General features: G+C 34.4%; 1 protein-coding gene and 1 non-coding gene across 4 annotated transcripts in view; both read left to right on the top strand.

The window, feature by feature from the left end:
* Positions 1-9,919, top strand: part of LMBRD2 (LMBR1 domain containing 2) — a 38,683-nt gene extending 28,764 nt beyond the window's left edge. For all 3 annotated transcript variants that reach the window (XM_063086648.1, XM_063086649.1, XM_063086650.1), the window contains exons 13-18: positions 145-242; positions 2,260-2,363; positions 3,568-3,614; positions 4,968-5,073; positions 8,078-8,207; positions 9,116-9,919. In XM_063086648.1, coding sequence (XP_062942718.1) covers positions 145-242; positions 2,260-2,363; positions 3,568-3,614; positions 4,968-5,073; positions 8,078-8,207; positions 9,116-9,176 — 546 coding nt within the window. In that variant the 3' untranslated portion in view covers positions 9,177-9,919. The remainder of the gene's footprint in view (positions 1-144; positions 243-2,259; positions 2,364-3,567; positions 3,615-4,967; positions 5,074-8,077; positions 8,208-9,115) is intronic.
* Positions 9,920-15,456: 5,537 nt separating this feature from the next.
* On the top strand, positions 15,457-15,530 carry TRNAI-GAU (transfer RNA isoleucine (anticodon GAU)). Its single transcript has one exon. It is a non-coding gene; the product is annotated as a tRNA-Ile (tRNA).
* The last annotated feature ends 8,162 nt before the right edge of the window (positions 15,531-23,692 follow it).

Genomic DNA, 23,692 nt, shown 5'->3' with positions numbered 1-23,692 from the left:
AAAAAATTAGTTTATTTGGTGCTTTGTTTCTACTTTTTGAAAAGTTTAAATTTATTGATATAACTGGTTACAGGCAAATTTTTTAATGAGGGAAAGAAATGAAATACAGAACTATGCTGATTTAACTTTTTTCTTGCTCTTCAGATTATGGGTTCCATGAAAGTTTTATCCTTTATTGCAGATGGATTCTATATATATTACCCTATGTTGGTGGTAATTCTCTGCATTGCTACTTATTTTAGGTAGGGAACTTAACATTATTTTTTCTCATACTCTTACTTGAATTTGGATATCTTTTCTCCTTAAAGCTCTTTTAAATATTTAGTGGTTGGGTTTTAGTTGTTGTTTGTTTTATTACGGCTTTTGGGAAGCTGAGGGTAGTTTGAAGGTATTGCTTTAGTGATCAGGCTTGGTTCTTCCTCTAAAGATATTTGAAAGAAAAGAGAGGTAGAGTTATTCTATTACAAATAATTAGGCTAGAAAATGATAGGATTAGTTACAGAATGTTAACTCTAATTCTTGGCCTTTGATACTGTCTGCCAGTGTACCTTGCCAAACACCCTCATGCCCAGCTTCTTTTCAGTAATATAAATTAGTCTTAGGCCTTTCCCATAATTATTGCTGGGTTTCTAGATGCTTCAGACCATGGCCAGCACAAAGGGTTAGGTGAGGAGCAACTGTGTAATTCAAGCAGTACATGTAGGACTGCAGGAGAAAATTTCCCCTAGTTCTTGAAAGTACCTGGGCTGCTCTTTTTATGGGATTAGAAAGAAAGGTAGAATCTTGGCAGGGTTAGGATTCAAAAGAAGTTACAGGACAGGTGTGCTTGGCTTCTAGCACCCTATATTCCCTACTTTCACACGTCAGGTGTCCTCATCCTGTACTCTCTTTGTCTGCCCTCTTTCACTGCTTAAGTGTTCCATGACACACCAAAAATACTACTTTTCCAAAAACACTTCATTAATGTTAATCAGTTTGCTTTTCTAATGAAAAAATAGTGCCCACATTTTACTTAAATCTTACAATACCAATATATAGTTATTACAAATAATAAGTACTAATATTATGGTTATGAGTAAACAGATATTGTTTAAAATAAATTCTCTGTTGAATTTTTTAAAAATTTATATTTTACCCTCTCATAAGTAAAACAGTTAAAAGATTATAACCTAATACTATTAATATGAGATGATAGCAAATCTAATATTTTGAGTGTTTTCTTTAAGGTAGAAAAGACAATAATATATTTACACTGTAAAAATGATATATTAAAGGAAGAGACTAATCATACTTTGTATGTCCAAAACTTAGTTTTGATTATATACTTATTCATTTAAAAAGTTTGTAAAACTACTAATGGAACGTTAAGAACTTGTGATATATAGATGATATCTTTTCATGTCAGTAGTTTTGTTGTCAAGATTAGCATTTCTTCCTACCTTATTAGATGGCTATATATGGATCAAGTGATATATAGTAGGATAGTGCTTTGTCAACTACAAAATCTTAAGTATAAGCAATCATTATGGTTATAGGAAAATTGTTAGAAATGATCACTGAAGGTGTTTTTCTAGAGTTAATCAGGATAAACTGTGAATGCCATTTTATCTTTAAGGAGAAGAGATTGTACTGAATTTTCAAATTATTTCACAAAATAGATATTTTATTATAGAAATATATGAAGCAATGCCTTACTGATATTTCAATGGTAGCTTGATTTATAGGTCCATTTTCATTTGAAATGCTGCCATAATTAGTCTAATTTCCATATTATTAGCAACACAGCCATACCCAGAGCTAATATTCAGACTTTATTGCCTAGACAGCATAAGATTGTTTCTTGACACTTTAGACAAAGATAAAACCTTCCCAGAGACAGTGACCTAGTTCAGGGCTTCTCATCCTGGAGTACAGTATTCCCACGAGGATGTGAAGATGAATATAAGAAAAGAATAATTTGCCCTTGTAGTCATTGTTAGTATCCTGATAAAATTGTTTTCTGAAGCCATGCTAATGACTTGGCTTAATTTACTTCCGTAAGAAATCTGGGTAGAATGCATACCCTAGTCAGTGAAGTACTGGACATAAGCTTCTTAGAAAGGGAGATAAGTACTTCTTGAAGAACAACAGATGTAACTCTATGTAACTTGCAGTAATGAAGCATAGGCTTCTTTGCGGGTGACAGTGCTGAAAAACAGTTTATCTAAATATTTGCCATGTGAAATAATGCTTGTCTTTTTAAACATCTACTTTTGTTAGTTTGGGAACCCGCTGTCTGAATCTTCTTGGTTTCCAGCAGTTCATGGGAGATAATGATATGACATCAGACTTAGTTGATGAAGGAAAAGAATTAGTCAGACGAGGTAAGATTTGTCTTTTAAAATAAGTGAAGGGAAATGCTAAGTGCTAAGACTCAAAATACAAAATTAATGTTTATATAATTTGTAAGTAAATTTTAGTCTAAAGAAAGTATAAATTAAATGCAGTTTTTTTGGATACAAATCTACATACAGCCTTCTTAGCAAAAAATAATTTGAAAACATGAAAAGTTGTTTCATCTGTCTGAGAAATTCTGCAGTTATTAGTATGTTTGCAGCTAAATAATACCCTTTATGGTCTTGGTGTTATTTTCATGTTTGTCTTGAAACATATTTGCCAATTTCTAAACAGCTGTAAAACTCATTAATTTAAAGAATTATCAGTTTGATACTAGATGGGAAATCATTCAAGCCAAGGCTATTTTTTTAGAATGTGATGATCATTAATAGCCTATTAGAATACATGGCACTCTCCTAGAATCTAATCACAAAACCAAATATATTAAATAAATTTACTGATGTTCGAGTGATGGTAGGGTGGGGAGAAAACTTGACTTTTAGGACATTGGTTCTAGACATTCTCCCTACCTGGGTCTGGGGCTTTTATGTGGTTAGTTGAATGTAAGCCAACATTTATTATGGCTCCAAAATAAGACTTCACATGCTCTCATAGGAAGGTGGTGTCTAGTTGATGTAGTGTTGGTCTTCTACTGCTTTTTGTATTAATTAGACCAAATCTGGCCTATCACATCTAGTCCTGGCTAAGATTTTCAAGATTTATTGGTAAGATTGGTAAATTAGAAGATATTTAGAGAAAGACAGACAGAATTATGAGACTGTAGAGCATATCCTATGGAGGAAAAAAACACTGAGTATATTATAACCAGAAGAGAGTAACAAGGTAAAAGACTGTTGTACAGAAAGAAAAGTATGAACTTAATTTAGAAGATAGGACTGAAAGAGAATAGAAGTTACAGAGAAGCAAATTTCCGATCATCATGAGGAAGGACTTTTTCCTTCACTAAAGCTATTTAGACAGAGACTACAGGGCTATCTCCAACAAAAATAGAGAAGATATTCTCTGTGGGGTGAGGTGAACTTGTAGGTCCTTTGCAACAATAACCTATTACATTTGATTTTGCAGTAATTTAAAGGAAATATTAGTCATAGCCTGATATGTTTACTTCAGTTACTCTGTGTCTAATTAAACCATGTTATATCAAAGTTGAGACCATTTTTCTATCTCTAGAGAAGAGAAAAAGGCAAAGGCAAGAAGAAGGTGAAAATCGAAGAAGAGTAAGTTCACTATTTATTAAATTGATGTAACCTAAAGATTAACGTGAAATATCATAAGAATGTTACTGATTTGGGATAATTATCTAAAGACAGAAAAACAGTGAGAAATCACATGGAATATATATATATATATATATATATGTAATAAATATATATATTTATTTATATTTTTTTAAAGAAGAGGAATTTTAGTACTTTCAGATATACATGCTAGGTGTTCTGTCAAACCTGTTCTAAAAAGTCATTGGTTAATAAATGTCCAAAATCAAGCAGTTTCTTGCCTAAGGTAGATGCTCAGTAAATATTTGTTGAATGAATGAATAAATGTATGATTGCTTTAAAATTGTTGAACTTCTTTTGTAGCATGACAGTAATTTTAATTCTCCTTAACTTTTCTTCAGTCCTCCATTTGCTGAGGCAAACTAACCTTTTCCTAGAGATTGAAAAGGCAAAAACTGAGAAAAATCTAGTCACAGTTACCACAAATTTTTAACACCTGGGTGTATCTATCCTGGAGAAATGAAGCCTAACAGGAGACCTGATAGTTGTCTTCATATACTTTAGTATATATCATGTAAAAGGGAGACTTGTTCTTTATTTCAGAAGGCATAACTAGAACAAAAAGAGTAGAAGTTATTGGAGATAGATTTCACCTCTCTGTGAGAATTTCTAACTTCCACAGTTTACCAAGATTGCTATAAACTGCTCAGACATAGAAAATTTCATGTCATCTAGTCAGAGAGCCAAAAAGCATCTGGTAGGGATATTTTAGAATGAGACCCTGCACTGCATGGAAGGTTGAATTAGGTGACCTCTAATGTTCCTTTCAGTTCTAAAAATTTAATGGGTAGAATCCCAGCTAACATGGTTTTACTGAATTTAGGGGAACTCACAATACCATGTGAGTCACAATTTGTATACAACTTTATTTAAGCTATTGAAAATGACTTTTCACTTCTTTAATATTTTTAGTTTGAATGAAAGAAAACATTTTTAACATCTTACTAATTATCATGCATTCTCATAACTTTTACATGGTCGAGGTAAACTTGCTGTAGTTGTATTATTGTTTTGACATTTTAGATGGAAGAATAACATAATCATAACTAGCAAAAATATCGATGTGTCTTTATTTGTAAAAAAGTTTATAGACTGTGATTTTAAATCATGTAAAGATAAAAACTTTGAAACATTGACCTGTGACTTTTAAAGGCACTATGTTAATTGTACTGCTTACTAATGAATTTCTGATGAAAAAGAATTAAATTATATTACTCTGCATATATAGTCTACTGACACTGATTAATTATTTTCTGTTCTTTTGTTATATATTCATTGGTGTTTCTTTCCTAGGAATGGAAAGAACGTTATGGACACAATAGAGAAGATTCCACTAGGAACAGAAACGTTCATACTGACCCAAAAGAGTCAGACTTCTCAGATATTAATACCAACCGGTGTAAGTAGTTTATTTTCTACTTTGCTTAGAAACTTTTTTCTTATGCTAGTTTGCATAGAGACTGAAAGTTAGGTTACCTCTCCAGAAATTCCTTTGCAGAATTGTAAAAATGTATCAGCAGTGACTTGTCTTTCTCACATTCCTCACTATATAGAAAGAAAGAGAAACTCAAATATGCATTCTGGTAGGGGAAGGAGAAACTGGGGCATCAAATACATACATAGTTGTAAGTATACTAACCTAAATAATAAAAACACTTACCTTAAGCATGTTCGATGCTTATTTCTATTTTACTCTGATGTTTTTACTTTTATATTAGTAGATGTAGGTTATTCAGTCATTTTATAATAATTTACTGACTGAACCATATACGAATGTCAGGCTCTTCTCCAATATACAGTAATACAAAGGAGATAAATGTTTTATCTTCAGGATGCTCGTAATTTAATGAGGGAGTGACACCAGGCAGAAGCCATCTGACACTGGGGTGGGTGAGGAAACCTCCCCATATTACTGACCCTCTATTGACATGAGGCAGAAGTCATTTGCCTCTGGGGAGGTGCCAAGAAACCTATTTTTGCCAAGGACCTTTCATTGAGTAGAAAGTAGTTCGTTTGTTTTTAGGAGAGATGTAAAAATGCTGAGAGAGCCCCACCACTGTGGCTTCAGTGCACAGGGTCCTGCATAAGACTGAGGATGGAGCAGGAAAACTGAGCACATCCTCTGACCCAACTATAAGTTTTGCACTGAATATCAAGCAACAGTAGTCTACTGTTGGAGGAGGAGAAAAAAAGGGAAAAGGATTCCCTCTGTGGCATAGGCATGTAGAGACTACAGAAATCTGAAGGTGGAAAAAGAATACTGAGAGAAACCATCTGACACTTGAGGCTCTGCTACGCATAGGTAATGGCAGTCCATCACTGGAGAGATGTGAAGCCTGGGGATACTTAAGGGAACTGAAGTAACAACAAAATCCAAACCCAGATCAACTGCGGATTAGATTGATTCAGTCCCTCAACACTGATGATCTAATAGAAGAGGTGTGCCCATTTTGGGCATAGCTATCATTTATCTCTATCTCTACTTTCTTATACACACAATGTCTACTTTCTTATACACACAATGTCTAATTAAAAATTATGATATACACAAAAAAGCAAGAAAATATGAGTCATCTTTAAAATGTAAAATAGTCAACATACCAGACCTAAAGATTGCTCAAATGTTGGAATTATCAAACAGTACAGTGATTTTAAAATAACCAAGTAGTATGTTAAAAGATCTAATGGAAAGCTTAGATAATGTGCATGAACAGATGGAAGGAAGGGGGAGCTCACCAGAGATATGTAAACTATACAAAATAACTAAGTAGAAATTTTAGAAATATATTAATGAGGGGCTGTTTAATAATATTGAAGACGTCATGAGAGATATGATAGAAGGATGCAAACCTGATGCTGAAGGGACTCAGTTTGCAGGTCTTGGGAAAAGTTTCTATAATCAGGAAATATTTCTATAATAAAGATGTATTTCGATGAGTATTTAGGAATGAATAGTACTTAGCCAGATGAAGGGTGTTGTTAATAAGAAGGAAGAGTAAGTGCAGGACATCCTGATATGAGAGAAACTTTGGGGAAATATATGCTTTTCTGTGACTAGAGCCCAAGCATGAAGGGAGGACACAGAGGATAGTTAGGTAATAGATATTGTCATGCTCAAAAGTTTGGATTTTATCCTAATAAAGGTAAGATTTCAATCTGGGAAGAAGTATGATAAGATTTTTGGTTTAGAAAGGTGAAGTATAAAGCATGATATTTAGGGAAGTGAGGCATAGAAACCATTTTAGAGTCTGTTTTAGTAATGCAATCAGGAAATGATGAAGGCCTAAAATAAGGCAGTGATCCTGGAGATGAAGAGAAAAGAATTTATTTGAGTGATATTTAGGGTAGAATAAATAGAAGAGGGCTAAAATTTTAGTTAAAGCTAGGAAACAGAGGGAAGATTCCTTAAAGGGATTTGAATGCTTGCTTACCATAGAGTGGAAGTTTACAGAATGGAAAGATCTGGGAATATGGTAAAATGGTTAAGCTAAGAGGAGGCACAAAACCATTGGATGAAGAGTTAGAACCTGGCATGTGATGAGCAACTGCTATTTGCTGAATGAACGAGAGAAAAGATGCAGACTTGCATTTTAGGGCAGAGTTCAAGATCACAAAAATGTAAAATATGATAGAATTGGCTCGCCTTAAGTTTTCAAAAAGAACTAATTTATAAAGTTGTTTTAAAGGTACTTGGATGTTCGAAATGCCATTGTGAGAAATTAGGTTGATTATGAAGAAATCACGAAGAGAAGGGAGAGTTAGTTTTCTAAATCTGTGCTTACCAGATGATAATTGCAATGTGGCTGGTACCCATGTTGAAATGATATTTTGGATACATTGTATTAAATTAAGTATATTAAAATTAACTTCACTTTTTTTTTTTTTACTTTTTAATGTAGCTAGTAGAAAATTTTACATTAAATATGGGGCTTGCATTTTATTTTTATTGGCCAGTGGTACACTTACTCTTGCCTCATGGGAAAAAGACTCAGGCCTGTCTTGAAGAGCTTAAGTTGATTACACTATAAAGTCAAGTCTTAGCCAAGAAATGAGATTTACTGTGAAGCCAACTGAAGCTTGATTTGATAATGAATAGTTTCACTGTTTACCTTAGTTAAGTATAAATTCTGATTTATATCAATTAAGTCTTTGCCCTGTATCTGCTTCTAAGATTAAACTAGCTACAAAGCTAGAGAAATTTTCCTTGTTATTTTTGATTATAGTGTTTAAAATTTTAATTTGATTTTTAAGAATCCATGTAATTATCTTTTCTCATGTTATTTGTCTTCAGTCAAAATTCAGATCCTTTGTAATCTTGATTTTTCTTTCTGTGAGTCCATAGACTATGACCCATAAGTTAAAAGACAATAGGAAAATAGACATTTTTTTTTCTCCCTTTGCAGCAGCAACCAAATATACCAGAGCTAATAATAGGACTGAAAGGGACCGAATAGAACTTCTCCAAGATGCAGAACCTTTGGATTTTAATGCAGAAACGTTCACTGATGATCCTCTTGAATCTGCTTCAGGAAGGTAAGTTCTGGCTGTGTCATTTTGGCTCTAGCATTCCTCTGAAATTTTAATAACATTTGGTTTGGCAATGTTGAAAGCAAGTGATAAATAAACATAAGGAAAATGTTTATGTTTACTTCTACTAAAAACGTATTAAGTAGCTTCTATACTTCTTTATACCTTCTAATCCTTTTATATTTTAAAAATTATAGCATCCAGTAGTAGTTATTGGAATTGGTATCTTCATACAATATTAATGGTATTATAAATAAGAAAGAAGAATTGAAATATATAGCAAAGAAACATAACAATATTTATATACCTACATATAAATCCCTTTTATGAAATTTGTTATATTTAGCAACAGCTGTGTAACTATGTCTGGGTGTTAGAAACTATTTTAAGCACTTTAAAAACAATATTGTATTTTATGGTTGCAGATCTAATTGGATTTAAATCCAGAGAGGGTCAGTAACTTCCCTAGATTCAAACAGCTTGTAAATGGCAAGACAGGCTGCAGAATCTGTGCTTTTGGCTACTATGCTATGAGGAAATAAACAAAAGCAAAATATATGCATGAAGATGTTTATTGTAGTATTACCTATAGATAGCAAAAAACCTAGAATATTCTATTTATGTCCAATAATCAAGTGGTTATTAAATTGATTAATGTCCTGGATGTGACTTACATCCCCCCCCTTTCTTTTTACATCCCTTGCTCTGTCATATACGTATTCTAGGCTCTAAAACAGTTGCTGGTTGATTTATAAATAAGTTATTTTGGAAAGTAAGTTTCTGTATTCAGCTACTGAATAGATCTTTCAATGCATACAAATTATGTAGCCACTTCCCTTTAATGTGCTCATGTTTTTCTCTCCTCCTTTATTATATTTGATGCCTTAGATCATTTATTTATGTTCACCTTTTAGGTATCAGCCTGGTGGACAATATCTCTCAATGTCTCGCAGCAGAATGTTTGATGATGTCTAAAGTCTGAAAAAATGTGTGGAACAACTAACCAAGGTCAACACATCAGTTCAGTCATATGAACATCTTTGTGCCCTAATATTTCCTTTGTACCCTCATCAGTGAAAATTGTTAGGGTAACAGAAAAGGCACTGAGAATTACTTACGTCTTAGTAATACCAGGGTACTTCAAAAAGCTCGTGGAAAAATAGAATTAAAAAATAATATGAGTCTTTCCATGAATTTTTAGAAGTACCTTTGTAATAATTTATTGTTCATTGGATAGAGTATCATATTATCTAATAGGATTTATTACATATCATTCCCTAAGCGTCTGCCTTAGGAGTACAGTTACAGTGGAAGGATTTAATTCATGATAAAAGATCAGCGTATGTTGAGAACATGTAGTTCAGTTTGTTTCAAATTAGTTTTTTTAGGAGACCTAAAGGACCCAAGGACCTTTAAACAATAATTTACATCATACTAAATAATATACAGTTTTACTATTGTGATTTATTTTTTTGCCATTTCTAAAAAATATGTTCCACATGTATTTCCCAAAGAAATGTGAGTGAATGGAGATCTCAAATCATATCCATATTCACAAAACTCATGTCTTAAAACAAGGCTTACTTACCAGACTTAACTGAATGTAAAAAGCTGTTTTTTCAAATCTGTGTGCAAATCAGTGGAGTTTTTTGCATGTATAATTAAGATTATACTTTAACTAATAATATCAGTGTCTTTAGCATGTGTACTGTAATCAGGTGATGTATTATTATTTCCATCTTTGTAATAACTGTATTTTTTTCTCCTTTTGGTATTTTTTTTTAGAAGATTTTCATTTCGGAGAGAAATGCTCACCTTTATCATTTAGCGTATTGATTTAAGTATTGATCATTCCATTACAAATTCTCTAATATATAGAGGTACCTGTCTATGTTTTTTGGAAAAAAAAATCTGGTTGTTCAAAGGTAAAAAGTGAGTCCATTTATTGTTATTTTTTATTTATTTATTTTTTTAATTTTATTTTGTCGATATACATTATAGCTGATTAATGCTCCCCATCACCAAAACCTCCCTCCCTTCTCCCTCCCCCCCTCCCCCCCAACAATGTCCTTTCTGTTTGTTTGTTGTATCAACTTCAAATAATTGTGGTTGTTATATCTTCTTCCCCCCCCCCCCGTTTGTGTTTATTGTTATTACTAACACTTAAACTGTAGTTTATAGAAAAACAGCAAACAATATTAGAATGGAAATGTGTGATAATAACTTGTTGGTTAAACAGAGTTATTATTTTAAATTGATTGTTTTAACCTTTGTGTTTAAGCCAAATTTAGGTATTATATTTAAAGCACGAGAGTTTGATTGCAGAGTGAACATGGTTCAGTGTAACATGATTGCAGAGAGTTTTTTATGTCCCTGAAATATTTGCAACTCTTATAGAATCCATGCTACCTTATGTAACCATACTTGAACTTGCTTACCCAGGACAGTCTCAGTTTAACACCTATTATCATGTGTAATCATTACTAGTGCTCACTTTCACTCTCAAATATCCTAGTTTGATGATGAATTATATGGTCACCTTAACTATATGATTATATGTTTCTTTTGTTAATCTTTCCCTGAGTCATAAATTTTTTTTTTTTTTTTTAAAAAGATGACCGGTAAGGGGATCTCAACCCTTGGCTTGGTGTTGTCAGCACCACGCTCAGCCAGTGAGCAAACCGGCCATCCCTATATAGGATCCGAACCCGTGGCCTTGGTGTTATCAGCACCGCACTCTACCGAGTGAGCCACGGGCCGGCCTCCTGAGTCATAAATTTAAAAATTTAATTTTCCTCTTTAATGAGTGTTAGCATGTAAATTTCTTAAAGACACAGTTCTATGCAGGTACTGAAAGGAATAGTGCATCATCCTAATTATCTGATTTTTTTTTTATCTTTGAGTTTTTATGATCTTTGAGGTTAGATCCCATTTAAAATAATTATCAATGGATAGATTTACTCTCAGTTGAAGAACATATAGTGCTCATTTGAGTATACACACACACAGCCTTTTTATTGTGAAGTGTGGTCAGAGAGCAATAGGCCAGCAGCAGAGATAATTTAATACTGTTTGTAATTTCATTATAGATTAGTTGAATACCTTGAGCAAATCATGAACCTTTCAGTGCCTCAATTTCTTCATTTGCAGAATGAAGATGATATTTGTTATTTACCTACCAACCTACCTCACAAAGCTATTGTGAGGGAGTTGAATTGATGTGTATACACTGGAGTTTAAAAGACAGAACAAGTTGTTAGCTGTGTTATTTTTCCTAGTGGTACTTAAAGGCATCGGATGGGGAAAATGATCATTTCTAGAAAGGGGTCTGGTTTCTTATTGCAGAAAAGCTTACAAGTCCCCAAAGCAAATACTCTTTGGACTAATTCATCAAAAGTCCTGTGAAAATAGGGTTGTTTTATTTAGTCTTTGACTTTACTTTGGAATGCTTTTTTCATGTATAGTGTTGTTTCTCATCAGGTTTTGTCATGAAACTCAGATGCTGTTGTAGATGTCGAAGCAGAAAAGAAGAAATGATCCATTTACTTTTATAACTAGTTTTTCAAATGCCCTAATATAAATTGATAGGAATGTGTAAGAGAACATTATTTCCTTTATTATTAAATTTTTTGTGTATATGTTTGTATGCATATATACACACTTCAATGTGTGTGTAAGTATATACACTTCAGTTATTATACACACACAATTATTACACATACACTTCACAAACAGTACAGATCCCTTTATGACTTCTGGGTTATCTCCAAAATAAATTTTGGTTGTTTCTGTGATCAAGAGTCTTCAACTTTTTAAGCAGAATATGTCTTACAGTATGTTATATACAGTCATGTAGAAAGGTTACCATGCTGGGTAAACTCGAGTTCATGAGACAGTGCTTTAATCCCTGAAGACTGAGAGTTTATTGCTGAGGAACTAAGTTTTTTTACATAAAGCCACTTTATGTAAAAAACTGTAAAATATACAAAAAGTTTTCTTTTTGGAGAAGCTTATTAAAATGTAATGACATCTACTGTAAAACATTACTACTAAATTAATATACTTTACATGCAAAATTTATTTCTTGAAGAATTATTTCTGGCAATTTTTAATGTTTTTTCTTACATGATAATAAATGTCTGATTTGAATTTTCTAAATTATTTTTAAAAATAGTTGTTAGGTAAGGATATTCAGTAAGTAAACGAGTAATTCAAAATAACCATTACAGAAAATAATAATTTATTAATTTCATGAATCACCTGTAAGTTGCTAATTAACTTTTTTATTATATAAATAACTTGTTATCAATAGAGCATTTTTCTAAAAACATTCTTAAAATAAGAAATAAAGTGTAAGTCTAATTATTAAAATTTGCTCTACTACCAAATGAATTTAAGGGCTTTAGAATAATTTCATCACGCAAGAGGCCTCCTTTCACAAAAGTAGTAAGAGCTAAATTAAAACACTCTAGTCTTTTCTCTTTTTTAAAGAATAGATTAGAGAATTTGACAATCCAAGCATTCAAAAAGAAATGTTGCTGATTGATTTGTTTTTGGACTGTACTATTGGATTAGATCATCAGTTCTGAAATTTAAGCTGGACGTGTACCTAAATTAAATGTGGATCAACTTGTGTGATTTTTTTTAAGGTCTATTTTAGTGTATTAATGAAGGAATTTCATATATGTTGGTTATTTATAACTTTGATAGGTCTAGGGAATGTTCTTGATGATATATCGATTACCATATTAAAGGAAATATAAACTCTTTATATTATATTTTACACAGTTTAGTAAGGTGAGTTTTGTACTTGTGATTTGAGTGGACCATGCCTGAAAATCACAAGCATAAATATATTTGTACTAAGAGGCAGAACATGTCCCTGAAAAACCTTAGCGTACTTGAATCTCCAAAGTGTAGAATTTAATTTATATTAAATTCTAAATGTTAAGAAGTGAACGGATTTAGGGTTTTGTCTTTCTTTTCTTTTTCTCTCTCTTATTCCTTGTATACCTCTCTTCTACTCTGAAACCTCTCTACAACTTTTAATGTGCTGACAGATTGTTATTCTGTTTGTTTTGTGTACACAGTTCTTTTTGATGAGCAGTACACTCAAAGGGAACTAGTTCCAACTACAAATCCCACTACTTGAAATAGCAGTATTGTAACTAAAGTAGCGAAACAGGTTTTGCTAGACAACTAAGCAACATCTGAATGTAAGGGTGAAATATGCTGGCTCACTGTGCTGTCTTTTAGGTCATGAAAGGGGACACTTCAGTAAAATGAATTGTTTTCAGTGTGATGTTTCTGCATAAAAATGAATTTCCAAAAAAAGTGATTGTAAAAAAACCCAAAACATTAAAAACCTTATAACCTCTGCTTATGAAAAGGAATTCGTAAATAACATACATCATCAAAAAAATTTTCTTTAGAAGAGTTGGAACAATATAAGATGGTTACAGGAGGCTTTCTAAAATATGAGTTGCCATCTTTGTAGGGTACACCTTTCCAACTCAGTGACTTTTTTCTACCCAGAGACTTGGACAACTAGGCAGTGTTATCCCCTTTCCCAGCTTCTGGAGACCAGGCCCTAGGAGCCATCTCCCCCAGGAGGGCAGGCACTAGTCCTGTCCTATCCCCTTTCGTGTTGCAGTGGGAACATGTCCACCTCTTATTCCTCCTATGCTCAGTCTGGTTTAACTAGAATTTTATTTTCATTTCCAAAAGATTTGTCCATTGATGTTGATTGAGGCCTTGCTTTAGTTTTTAAATTTGTTAGTAAATTAAGACTATTGGCATGTTCCTTGTCTCATTGATATCCTAAAAGATACTTGTTTTTAACACACTCTTTGAGGAAAATGAACTGTTTTCCCCTGAAAATCTTTTCTTTTGTGGTTATCTTGATCTCAAATCATTTTGGAAAAGGAGAATTTTACTGTACTTTGTGCAAAAGAGTATAAAGAATGGTTTACTAGGGCATACATATGTAGGGTAAAGTCATAAATTATTAGACTGACTGTACAAAACCATTTAGAGTTGATAATATTGACACAAATCTTATCAACCTACTCACTAAGAGCTGTATTTCTCAAAAGAATGCTGGCTATCATCTTCCCTACTTAGTATAACAAGTTGTAGGGGAGAGACTGTGTATTTATTTTTTAAAAATAATCCAATGGATTTGTTTTTGTCCATATTTTGAAAACAACTTGAGGGATTTTTTTCATTTTAGAAGGTAGAGAATATGTGAACCTCTCTTTTAAATTACTGTAATCTAATATATATTTATAAATTATAGTGTTGAAAATACAAAAGAGCTCTAATATTAATGTATTACTTCCTGGTATTTAATTTTTATAAATGTCTTTGTAAGTAATTGTAGTGTTTCTTTTAAATCATTTAAAAATCTTTCTGAAATGAATTGTGTTCAGATCTATTTACTTTGGACAATATTCTAAAATTCAGTAGTCCGATGTGAATTTGAAATACTTTCACATCTCTTCAGTATCTTTTTATATATATCAGTACCTAAGCAAAGTATACCAAATTCCTAATTTCTGCATTGCATTAATAATCTATTTGTTATTTTGCTTTTATCTAATCCAGCCGATTAGGTGCAAGAAAAGATAAATCTTTTCAAATATGCATCTGATCATAATTTTTCAAAATGTTAGTAACTGTTCATTTTTGGTGCATGATGCCAAATTTATCTTTAATCAGCTATTACTACCTAATATGTAATGACAAATGTTTTCCTGTCTGACCATTGAGTTGTGGATTTAACTGTTTTTCTCTGCAGATGCTCACTACATTTTAAAATATGTATTTGGAAAAAGCTGCAAAGTGCTAATTATAAGTAGACATTTTTGGCCTTATCTATGCATAATGTTCTCCCAGTCTGGTTTTGACAAACTCACTGACTTGCAATTCCTTTGTAGTATTTTAACTTATTGTGATGTAATGAGGTTTTTGAAATGTTTATTTGATTAGCTGTTAAAATAGAGGAAATAATGTAGCTTTGCATGAAATAAATTACATTTCTATAACTTAATAAGAATTTTGCTGATTACTTATGCATTTTGCTTCATTTGAGATTAAGCCCTCTTTGTTCCTTATGAATTTATTAGCAAATATAACAAAATAAATGTTTTAAGATGAATAATTAAATACGTGTACTTTAGGTTCCACATTATGTTATGTTTATAACTAAAACAAAACTAATTATAAAAGTTAGAGACCAGTGAAATTTAGGGCTGGCCAGTTAGCTCAGTTGGTTAGAGTGTGGTGCTGATAACACCAAGGTCGAGGGTTTGATCCCTGTACTGGCCAGCCACCAAAAGAAAAAAAAAAAGAGAGAGATTTAAAATGAGAAAACAATAGAGAAAATCAACAAAACCAAAAGCTGTGTATTTGAAAAGATTAATAAAATTAATGAAACTCTAGCCAGGCTAACCAAGAAAACAGAGAGTAGGTCACTTTCCTATATACCAAAAATGAACAATAGGAATTTGAAATTAAAAACATAACACCATATATGTTAGTCCTAGCTAATATAATAAGATAAGGAAAGGAAATAAGAGATATACAGGTTGGGAAGGAAGAAATAAAACTGTCTTTGTTCACAGGTGACATGAGTGTGTAGAAAGTCCAAAAAAATTGACAAAAGCTCTCCTGGAAATTAATAAGCGATTATAGCAAGATTGCAAGAAAGAATGTTAGTGTGCAAAAGTCGATTGCTTTCCTATGTAGCAGCAATAGACAAGTAGAATTTAAAATTAAAAACAGTAACATTTACATTAGCACCCTTGAGCAAAATGAAATTATGAGAGCGTCAGATAGGACCATGAAAGTTGTTCTTAGCCTTTGTATGTTTTTGTGACCTCAAGTGGCACTACTTGTGGCGATTTCTAAGGTTGTGTTGATGCAGGAGAGGACTTTCATCCCCTCTTTACTCCAAGGCAATGACCCTCCTATACGTTATAGATCATTAGAAATTAAAGTTGGCTGTTAAAAACCCAAAACACTATGACTTAAACATATAAGGAAATAGGGTCTTTTTTCTACTCACATGGAAGACATCTGGAGGCTGGAAATTGGGGGCTAGAAAGGCAGTTCCATAATGTCAATAGTGTCTTGGGCTCCTCTTGTGTTTCCGCTTGGCCACCCTTACCTGCTGTGTTCCATCACAAGGTCTCTTCATGGTTGCAATGTGGTTATGGTAGCTGGAGCCAGAAAGTGTGTGCTCTAGACAGGAAGAAGGAGGAAAAAATAATTCCATGTGTAATAGGCAGAATAGTGGCTCCACCCAATGTGTTCATGTTCTAAACCCTGGAACCTGTAAATATTTTAGCTTACATGGCAAAGGGGAATTAAGACTGCAGATGGAACTAAGGTTGCTAATCAAATGATTTTAAAATAGGGAGATCATCCTGTGTTAGTTTGTGAATAATATAATCACAAAGGTCTTTAAAAATTGAAGAGGGAGGCAAAAGAGGAGAGTCAGGGGGGAGATGTGACCATGAAAGAATGGTCAGGGAGATACAATGTACCTGGCTTTGGAGATGGAGGAAAGGGCATATGAGCCAAGAAATATGGGCCTCTAGAAACCAAAAAAAGCAAGAAAATGGGTTCATTCCTAGAGCCCCCAGAAGGAACACAGCTATGCCAACACCTTGATTTTAGCGCAGTGAGATCCATGCCAAACTTCTAACCTATACAACTATAGGATAATAAATTCATGTTACGTAAAGTTGTGAAGTTTGTGGAAATTAGTTATAGCAGCAAATAGAAAAATGAATACAGTGTGTCATCTTTGAAAGCTCTAATCACTCAAGGACTCCCAGTTTACTTTCATTAATCACAACTGTGTCACATGACTGTTCCTAACTATAAGAGAGTCTGGGAAGTGTATGGGTCTTTGCTTTTGTCAAGTTGGACACATTTCTATCCCAAATAAAACTGAAGTTCAGTTAGTAAAACAGAAGGAGAGAGGAAATATGAGGCCAGGTTTTGGAGAAGCAGAATCATTATGAGTGACATAGAAAAAAAGATTTATTATAGGGGCCAGATCTTACACATTTGTGGCAGCTGGTGGAGCAGTCCATGTAAGCTGCTGTCTCTGCATGTAGTGCTGAGACTTAATTCAGGACTCTGGCTCCTGACCCAGGGATTTCCTTTCCTCCCCATAACCCACCAACTAGCTGCGCCCCCTCAGTGTTCATGCAGCAAAGTCCCTAGTCATAAAGCTTCTTGAGCTCCTCAACTTTCTCCAAATTTATCTACTCTTCACCTCAGCTTCCTGATCCTAAGGCCATGTTCTGCATTTTGCCATTAATCAGAACTGCCTCTCCCTGAAGGTTCCAACTTAAGCAATCACTTTTAGGTCACATTTCAGTTTCATCCCTCTTACACTTGCTTTTGATTTCATGGAGATCTCCAGTCCCTGGACCAGGTATCATCCTCTGCTCATTACCCCACCCACTCTTCACCCTTGCCTAGCTCAGCTCCATTTCCTTCCCTAGCCATTCCAGACCCTTGTGCATCATTTCAACTATTCCCTTAACAGCCTCGTCTGTTACCTTACCTCTCCTTGCTCTATCCCTCCCATTCTTAGGAGCCCTAAACCTTGTCTTAATCTTCCCATCTTCCCTACTCTTTAATACAGCTTTCTGCATGTGGATAAACCACACAGCATGAAAGACCAGTGCTACCACCACAGATTTGTCATTTCCAACCAATGGTGTATGGAACTGGCTTGTCTTAGCTCATGACAGCTGATGGTCAAATTTTCAGAAACTTTGAGAGTCAGTTGTTAAACACAGCCACTACCAAAATACAAATGATGTAGACTAACAAATAACTTACATTAACAAAGGTAAGAAATACTCAAAATCTATCACTTCTTATTTTACTAGGTTTACTATTGTCTATATTCTTGCAGCTATTTGTTTTATATTTTAAAATATTTATTTCTATAGTTAGTTATATACATAATATATATTATGTATTATTGTATTGGTACAGTGGCAATGCTATATAATGGTGTGCTATTGTGCGTCTCAACTCTGTGTTCGGTGTCATTACATTAGTAGGCTGAAATCAGCTATGGTAGGAATATCTAAAGCCATGAAAATTACAAACACTTAACCAGTGCTTTCTGTGTGTGTGCAGGTACACATGTTTATGTATCAATTGTTAAAATACCTATTAGTATACCTCTGTTTCTGTAAGCTTCACTGATATGTGCCTTATATTCTTTTTCCAGCCTTCACTGTAGCTAGCCCAACCTTTGCCACTCTCCTTAAGACACTCTTTAAGTCACAGAGAATCACGGATATATGATTCTTCATCCTTGTGTATATGATTAATCCTTATAATATAATTTATTCTTCTTGAAAAATTTTCCTCTCAATTTTGTTTATCTCCTTTCTCCTGATTTTTCTACCCTTTTATCTTTCTTACTGACCTTCTTTCACTTGTCTATTCAATACTGATTTCTCCAGGATTTGTCTACTGGTTACTCTCCCGCCTCCCAACACACTTTATACATTATTCTTTGGCAAGGTTAATAATATCTACCAATAAACTGATAACTCTCAAATATTTATCACACCCCACACTTGTCTTCTGAGTCCCAGAGGCAAATTCCTGCTGTGTACTACCGATGTTGACCTAGATATTTTGAAGGCATCTCAAACAGCACCTATCCGAAAATAATCTGTTTTATCTCAGGTCCCTAGAAAACAGAGTCTGAGGCAAGGACTCAGTGCTGTTCTTTCTCTGAGAGGTGCAATCTAAGGCACTGACAGTGAGGGAAAAGGGAAGTGAGATAGGAAAGAACGGATATGCAATGCAAGGTGACGTGGTCCCACACTGAACAATGCCTGATTAAGAGCTCAAAACAGTTAGAATCAATTCCACCTCAGGCATGTCCACTCCGGCATGGAGAATGTCTCCTGACCAGCTGTATGATGAAATCATGACTCAGAACAATCTATGGGAGGGAGAAATGAGAGGGAATTGATCGCATTCCATCTGTCTTCTGTTACCTGCTGATTGAAGCTCACCCTAAGGAGAGTTAATTTCTTTGATCTTTCAGGCAGTGTCATCTGGCTCATTTAGAAACTACTCATGAGGCCAGTTCCTGTACCTTCTATGGTGGCATCTCATCCAAATTTGGAAGGGTTGGGAGAAGCCAAATAGAGAAGCAAAACCTCCACACATATTCCTGGATCAATATGATGTGTAGCACTTTACAGAGGGGTTGAGAACATATCGGATGGATGCATTCTGGACTTCTTTATGTGTAGCTCATCTTTCACCACAGATTATTTTCTCCTTCTGCTCTTAGATCTGAAAATTAAGGAGGTCCATATTTCTGTAGTTTAGATCACACTCTACCATTGAGATGACTTCACACACATTAAGTTCAGAGGATGCCTCAGGGGTTTGGAAACAGTGTTGGAAGATGCTACCTTTTGGAAGCATTGAATCCAACATTTTTTACCTGAAAGAAACTGCTCAGGCAACAAGACCACCTGAAAGGTTAATAGCAGAATTGGGTGGACTTGGGATTTCTATTGCTCAGTCTGGATGTACTTGTTAGAATTTGATTCAAAATCAATTTTTTTCTTTGCCTTTTTAAAAATTGAAACATAATTGATTGTACATATTTGTGGGGTACCACGTTGAATATCAGTACCTGTGTCCAATATGTGATGTTCAAATCAGGATAATTAGTATATTCAACATTACCCAATGTAATCATTTTTTGTGGCACTTTACTAATTTCTCACTAACTCCCCTCCCCCTCCCTCTTTCCCACCTCTGGTAACCTCAGATCTGTTCTCTCCTTTTGAAAGTTCAACATATTATTGATTGTTGTATCTTTTTTTAAAAAAAATTATTTGTCTATTTTTAGCTCACACCTATGAGTGAGGACATGTATTATTTCTCTTTCTGTGCCTGACTTATTTCACTTAACATAATTTTCTCTAAGTTCATCCATGTTGCTGCAAAATGGCAGAATTTCATTCCTTTTAATGTCAGAGTAGTATTCTATTGTGTATATACATACCACATTTTCCTTATCCAGTTGTCTGATGATGGACATTTAGGTTGCTTCCAACTCTTGGCTATTGTAAATAGAGCTGCAATAAACATGGGAGTGCAGGGATCCTTTTGACATGATAATTTCCATTCCATTGGGTATATACCCAGCAGTGAGATTGCTGGATCATGTGGCAGTTCCATCTGTAGTTATTTGAGAAACCTCTGTACTGTTTTCCATAGCGGCTGCACTAATTTACAATCCCACCAATAGTGTAAGAGGGTTCCCCTTTATCCACATCCTCGCCAGCATTTGTTATTTTCTGTTTTTTAAATAATAGCCAGTCTAATTGGGTGTGATGTTATCTCAGTGTGGTTTTGATTTGCGCTTCCCTGATGCTTAGTGATGTTGAGCATTTTTCACGTGTCTGTTGGCCATTCATATGTCTTCCTTTGAGAAATGCCTATTCAGCTCCTTTGCCCATGTTTTAATTGGGTTACTTGTTGTTTTACTGTTAAGTTGTTTGAGTTCCTTGTATATTCTGACTATTAATCCCCTATTGAATGCATAGTTTGCAAATATTTTCTCCCGTTTTGTAGGTTGCCTTTTCATTCTGTTAATTTTTAAAACCAATTTTAAACATTCTAGTTTGCGTTTGGCATTTTTTAATGAATCCCATTTATATACATCCCTTTGCATCTGTCTTGCCTATATGTCTAATATAATAGCTATAGGGCAATGGTTCTTATCTCTCTTCAGGGTCCCAGAGGTCTTTGAGAAATTGCTCAAAGTTGAATACCTTCTACTCACTTAAAAATGTATGCATACAAATATTGCAAGCAGTTGACGGGGTTCATTTTAATTTATCTATGAGTCTCAAGGTAGTTTATCTATGGGCCAAGATTTACAACTGCTAATATAGATTATTCCCCTGGGTTTATTTAGCCATATTCTTCTATATGGGCCTTTCTGGGCTTTGGAAATAATACTATTCTTTACTTTAGGGACGAAGCAAGATAAAGGTGCAAGGTAAACAAAGGATTGGGTTGGTGCTGGCATGATTCCTGACTCAGTGTGGTGAAATATTTGACTGTGTATTAACCATATGAATGTTTTTTATTTACTTAGCACAGCATGGCCATAATGTGACTTGGCTTCATAATGTCGGTTAAAGAAATGAATGACAGATGAAAGCAAAATATCAAGGGTTTTAATATTTACATGTCCTACTGGAGGAAGTGACATGTAGAAACATAAGGACAAGAAAACGCCCTAAAAGAGACTTCTATCAACTGAAGTCTCATCTTGCTTCCTTTTCCTAGACCAACTATCCTTATGTCTCAATCCAGTAGGTAAATTTGTCTCTATGTGAATGGCCCTCCATCTGGAGTGACAGATACAAACATACACTTCTGGGAATGATCTTCAGTGTCTCGACTCCAGGTGTTGGTTAGCAAAACCCCTTTTAACCAACTAACCCTCACTTGTCCCAGCAGGCTCAGGTGTATCTCCTGTAGATGGAGTGGGTAAGAGAGAATATTAGCAGCCTTGCTGCTAGCGCATGGCATGAAAGTCAAGCTTGGTAGGTATTGGATTTCCCAGGCTTATCCCTTCTTTTCTACCCTGTGAGCTCTGGGCATTGTAAATGCAGGGGCACTGCTCTTGGGCACTAGCTAGGGTGAAACCCTGACTTCACATGGTTTAGAGAGCCAATAATATACAATCCTCATCCTTTCTGATTGCAAAACCCATTGAGAGATTAGACACAGAAATCAGACAGATAGTTCAAAATGCTATGTTTATTACTGTTGTAACTGGTGGAGAACTTGACATTTGCTCTGAAGCCAGGTTTATATGCTGACACTTCCCCCTTACTTGAATTAGATGGACTTATCTACCCAGTCTTTGCAGTACTGGGCAACCATAGTGGTTTCCCCACCTTGGGGCATGTCCTCTTTGGAATGCCCAGGTATATTACTCCATTTCTGTTGCTTATAACAGAATATCTGAAATTGAGTAATGTAGAGAGAAACAAAATTTATTTCTTACAGTTTTGGAGGCTGGGAAGTCCATGGTCCAGGGAGAATACCTGATGAGGACATTCTTCCTGGTGGAGTAACTGTCTATAGCAGCTCAGGTGTCACATGGAGAGAATAGGCTGAGCAAGAGTGAACTTTCTCACTCACTCTCCTTATAAAGCCATTAGAACCAAGCCCATTACTCCATGAATGGATCAATCCAATCACAAGGGCCCAGTCCTTGCAATCTAATCACCCTTAAAGGCTCCTCCTTTTTAATACCATAATTGGATTTCCCACACTCTCAACACTCTTACAGTGGGGATCAAGTTTCTAATACATGAACTTTTAGGGGACACATCAGGCTACAGAAACCCTCTTTTCTTTTTCTGAAGTGAGAAAGGAAGTTCCTGTGCAGGGCTGCTGTGTTTCTTTTCCCAGACTCTCCAATTATGTAGGTCATTTTTCCTTACATGAATGTGAGGGAGGCCAGGATGTTATTCCAGGCAATGTCCCCTCATGGAAACAAGAAGCCAATGGAATAGAGGTTCCCTCTGTCACCTCTTCTTTACTAGTCGTGTCCAAAAATCATATCTGAGTAATCAGTCTCACTCTGGGGCATCTGTTGGCAAATACTTTTGTCCTATCCTTTCATTTATCTGCTAGATCCATTCTACCCTAGGCTGTCTAGCGCAGGATTTCTCAACCTATACCCTATTTAAATTTTGGGCAGCATAATTTTTTGTAGTGGTAGCTGCCCTGTATATTGTAGAATGTTTAGCAGCATCCCTGACCTCTACCTTTTTTCTTCCTCATCTAGCTTCTCAAGGTGGAAGTTTAGATAATTTATTTTATACTATTTTTGTTTTTAAATATTGACATTCAAAGTCAAAATATTTTCTCTATTCTTTTAGCTGTATCCTATGAATGTTGATATGTTGTTCCTTTATTAACACTGGTTTAAAATATTTTTAAAAATTTTTCTTGTGATTTCTTTTTGAAACCTGGAGTATACAGATTATTAATTAATTTTCAAATATTGTGGGATTTTTAAGATATCTTGCTATAATTCATTTGTAAGTTAATATGTTGTGATAAGAGAGCGTTCTCCATACATAATTATTTCATTTGAAAGTCCTTTGAAATTAATTTAGACTTGTTACATGGCCCATCATATATTCTTATAATTTTTCCACATGCAGGAAAGTGTATGCTACAGTTGTTGGGTTTAGTGTTGTATAAACACCAATTAGGTCAAATTGAATGATACATACATAATATATCATGTATGTCCTTGTGACTTTTGCTGTGGTTTTAATGTCTCCCCAAGCATATGTTGGAGCTTGATCCCCAATGTAACAACAGTGTTAAGAGGGTAGGAAATCTGACTATGGTATTTGAAAAGCAGGGCCCTTGACAGGTGA

The sequence above is a fragment of the Cynocephalus volans genome, chromosome 2 (genome assembly GCF_027409185.1).
Source record: "Cynocephalus volans isolate mCynVol1 chromosome 2, mCynVol1.pri, whole genome shotgun sequence".
In the NCBI taxonomy this organism is placed as follows: domain Eukaryota; kingdom Metazoa; phylum Chordata; class Mammalia; order Dermoptera; family Cynocephalidae; genus Cynocephalus; species Cynocephalus volans.
Note: the sequence above shows the minus strand (reverse complement) of the source record. Positions and strands in the feature narration are given on the sequence as shown.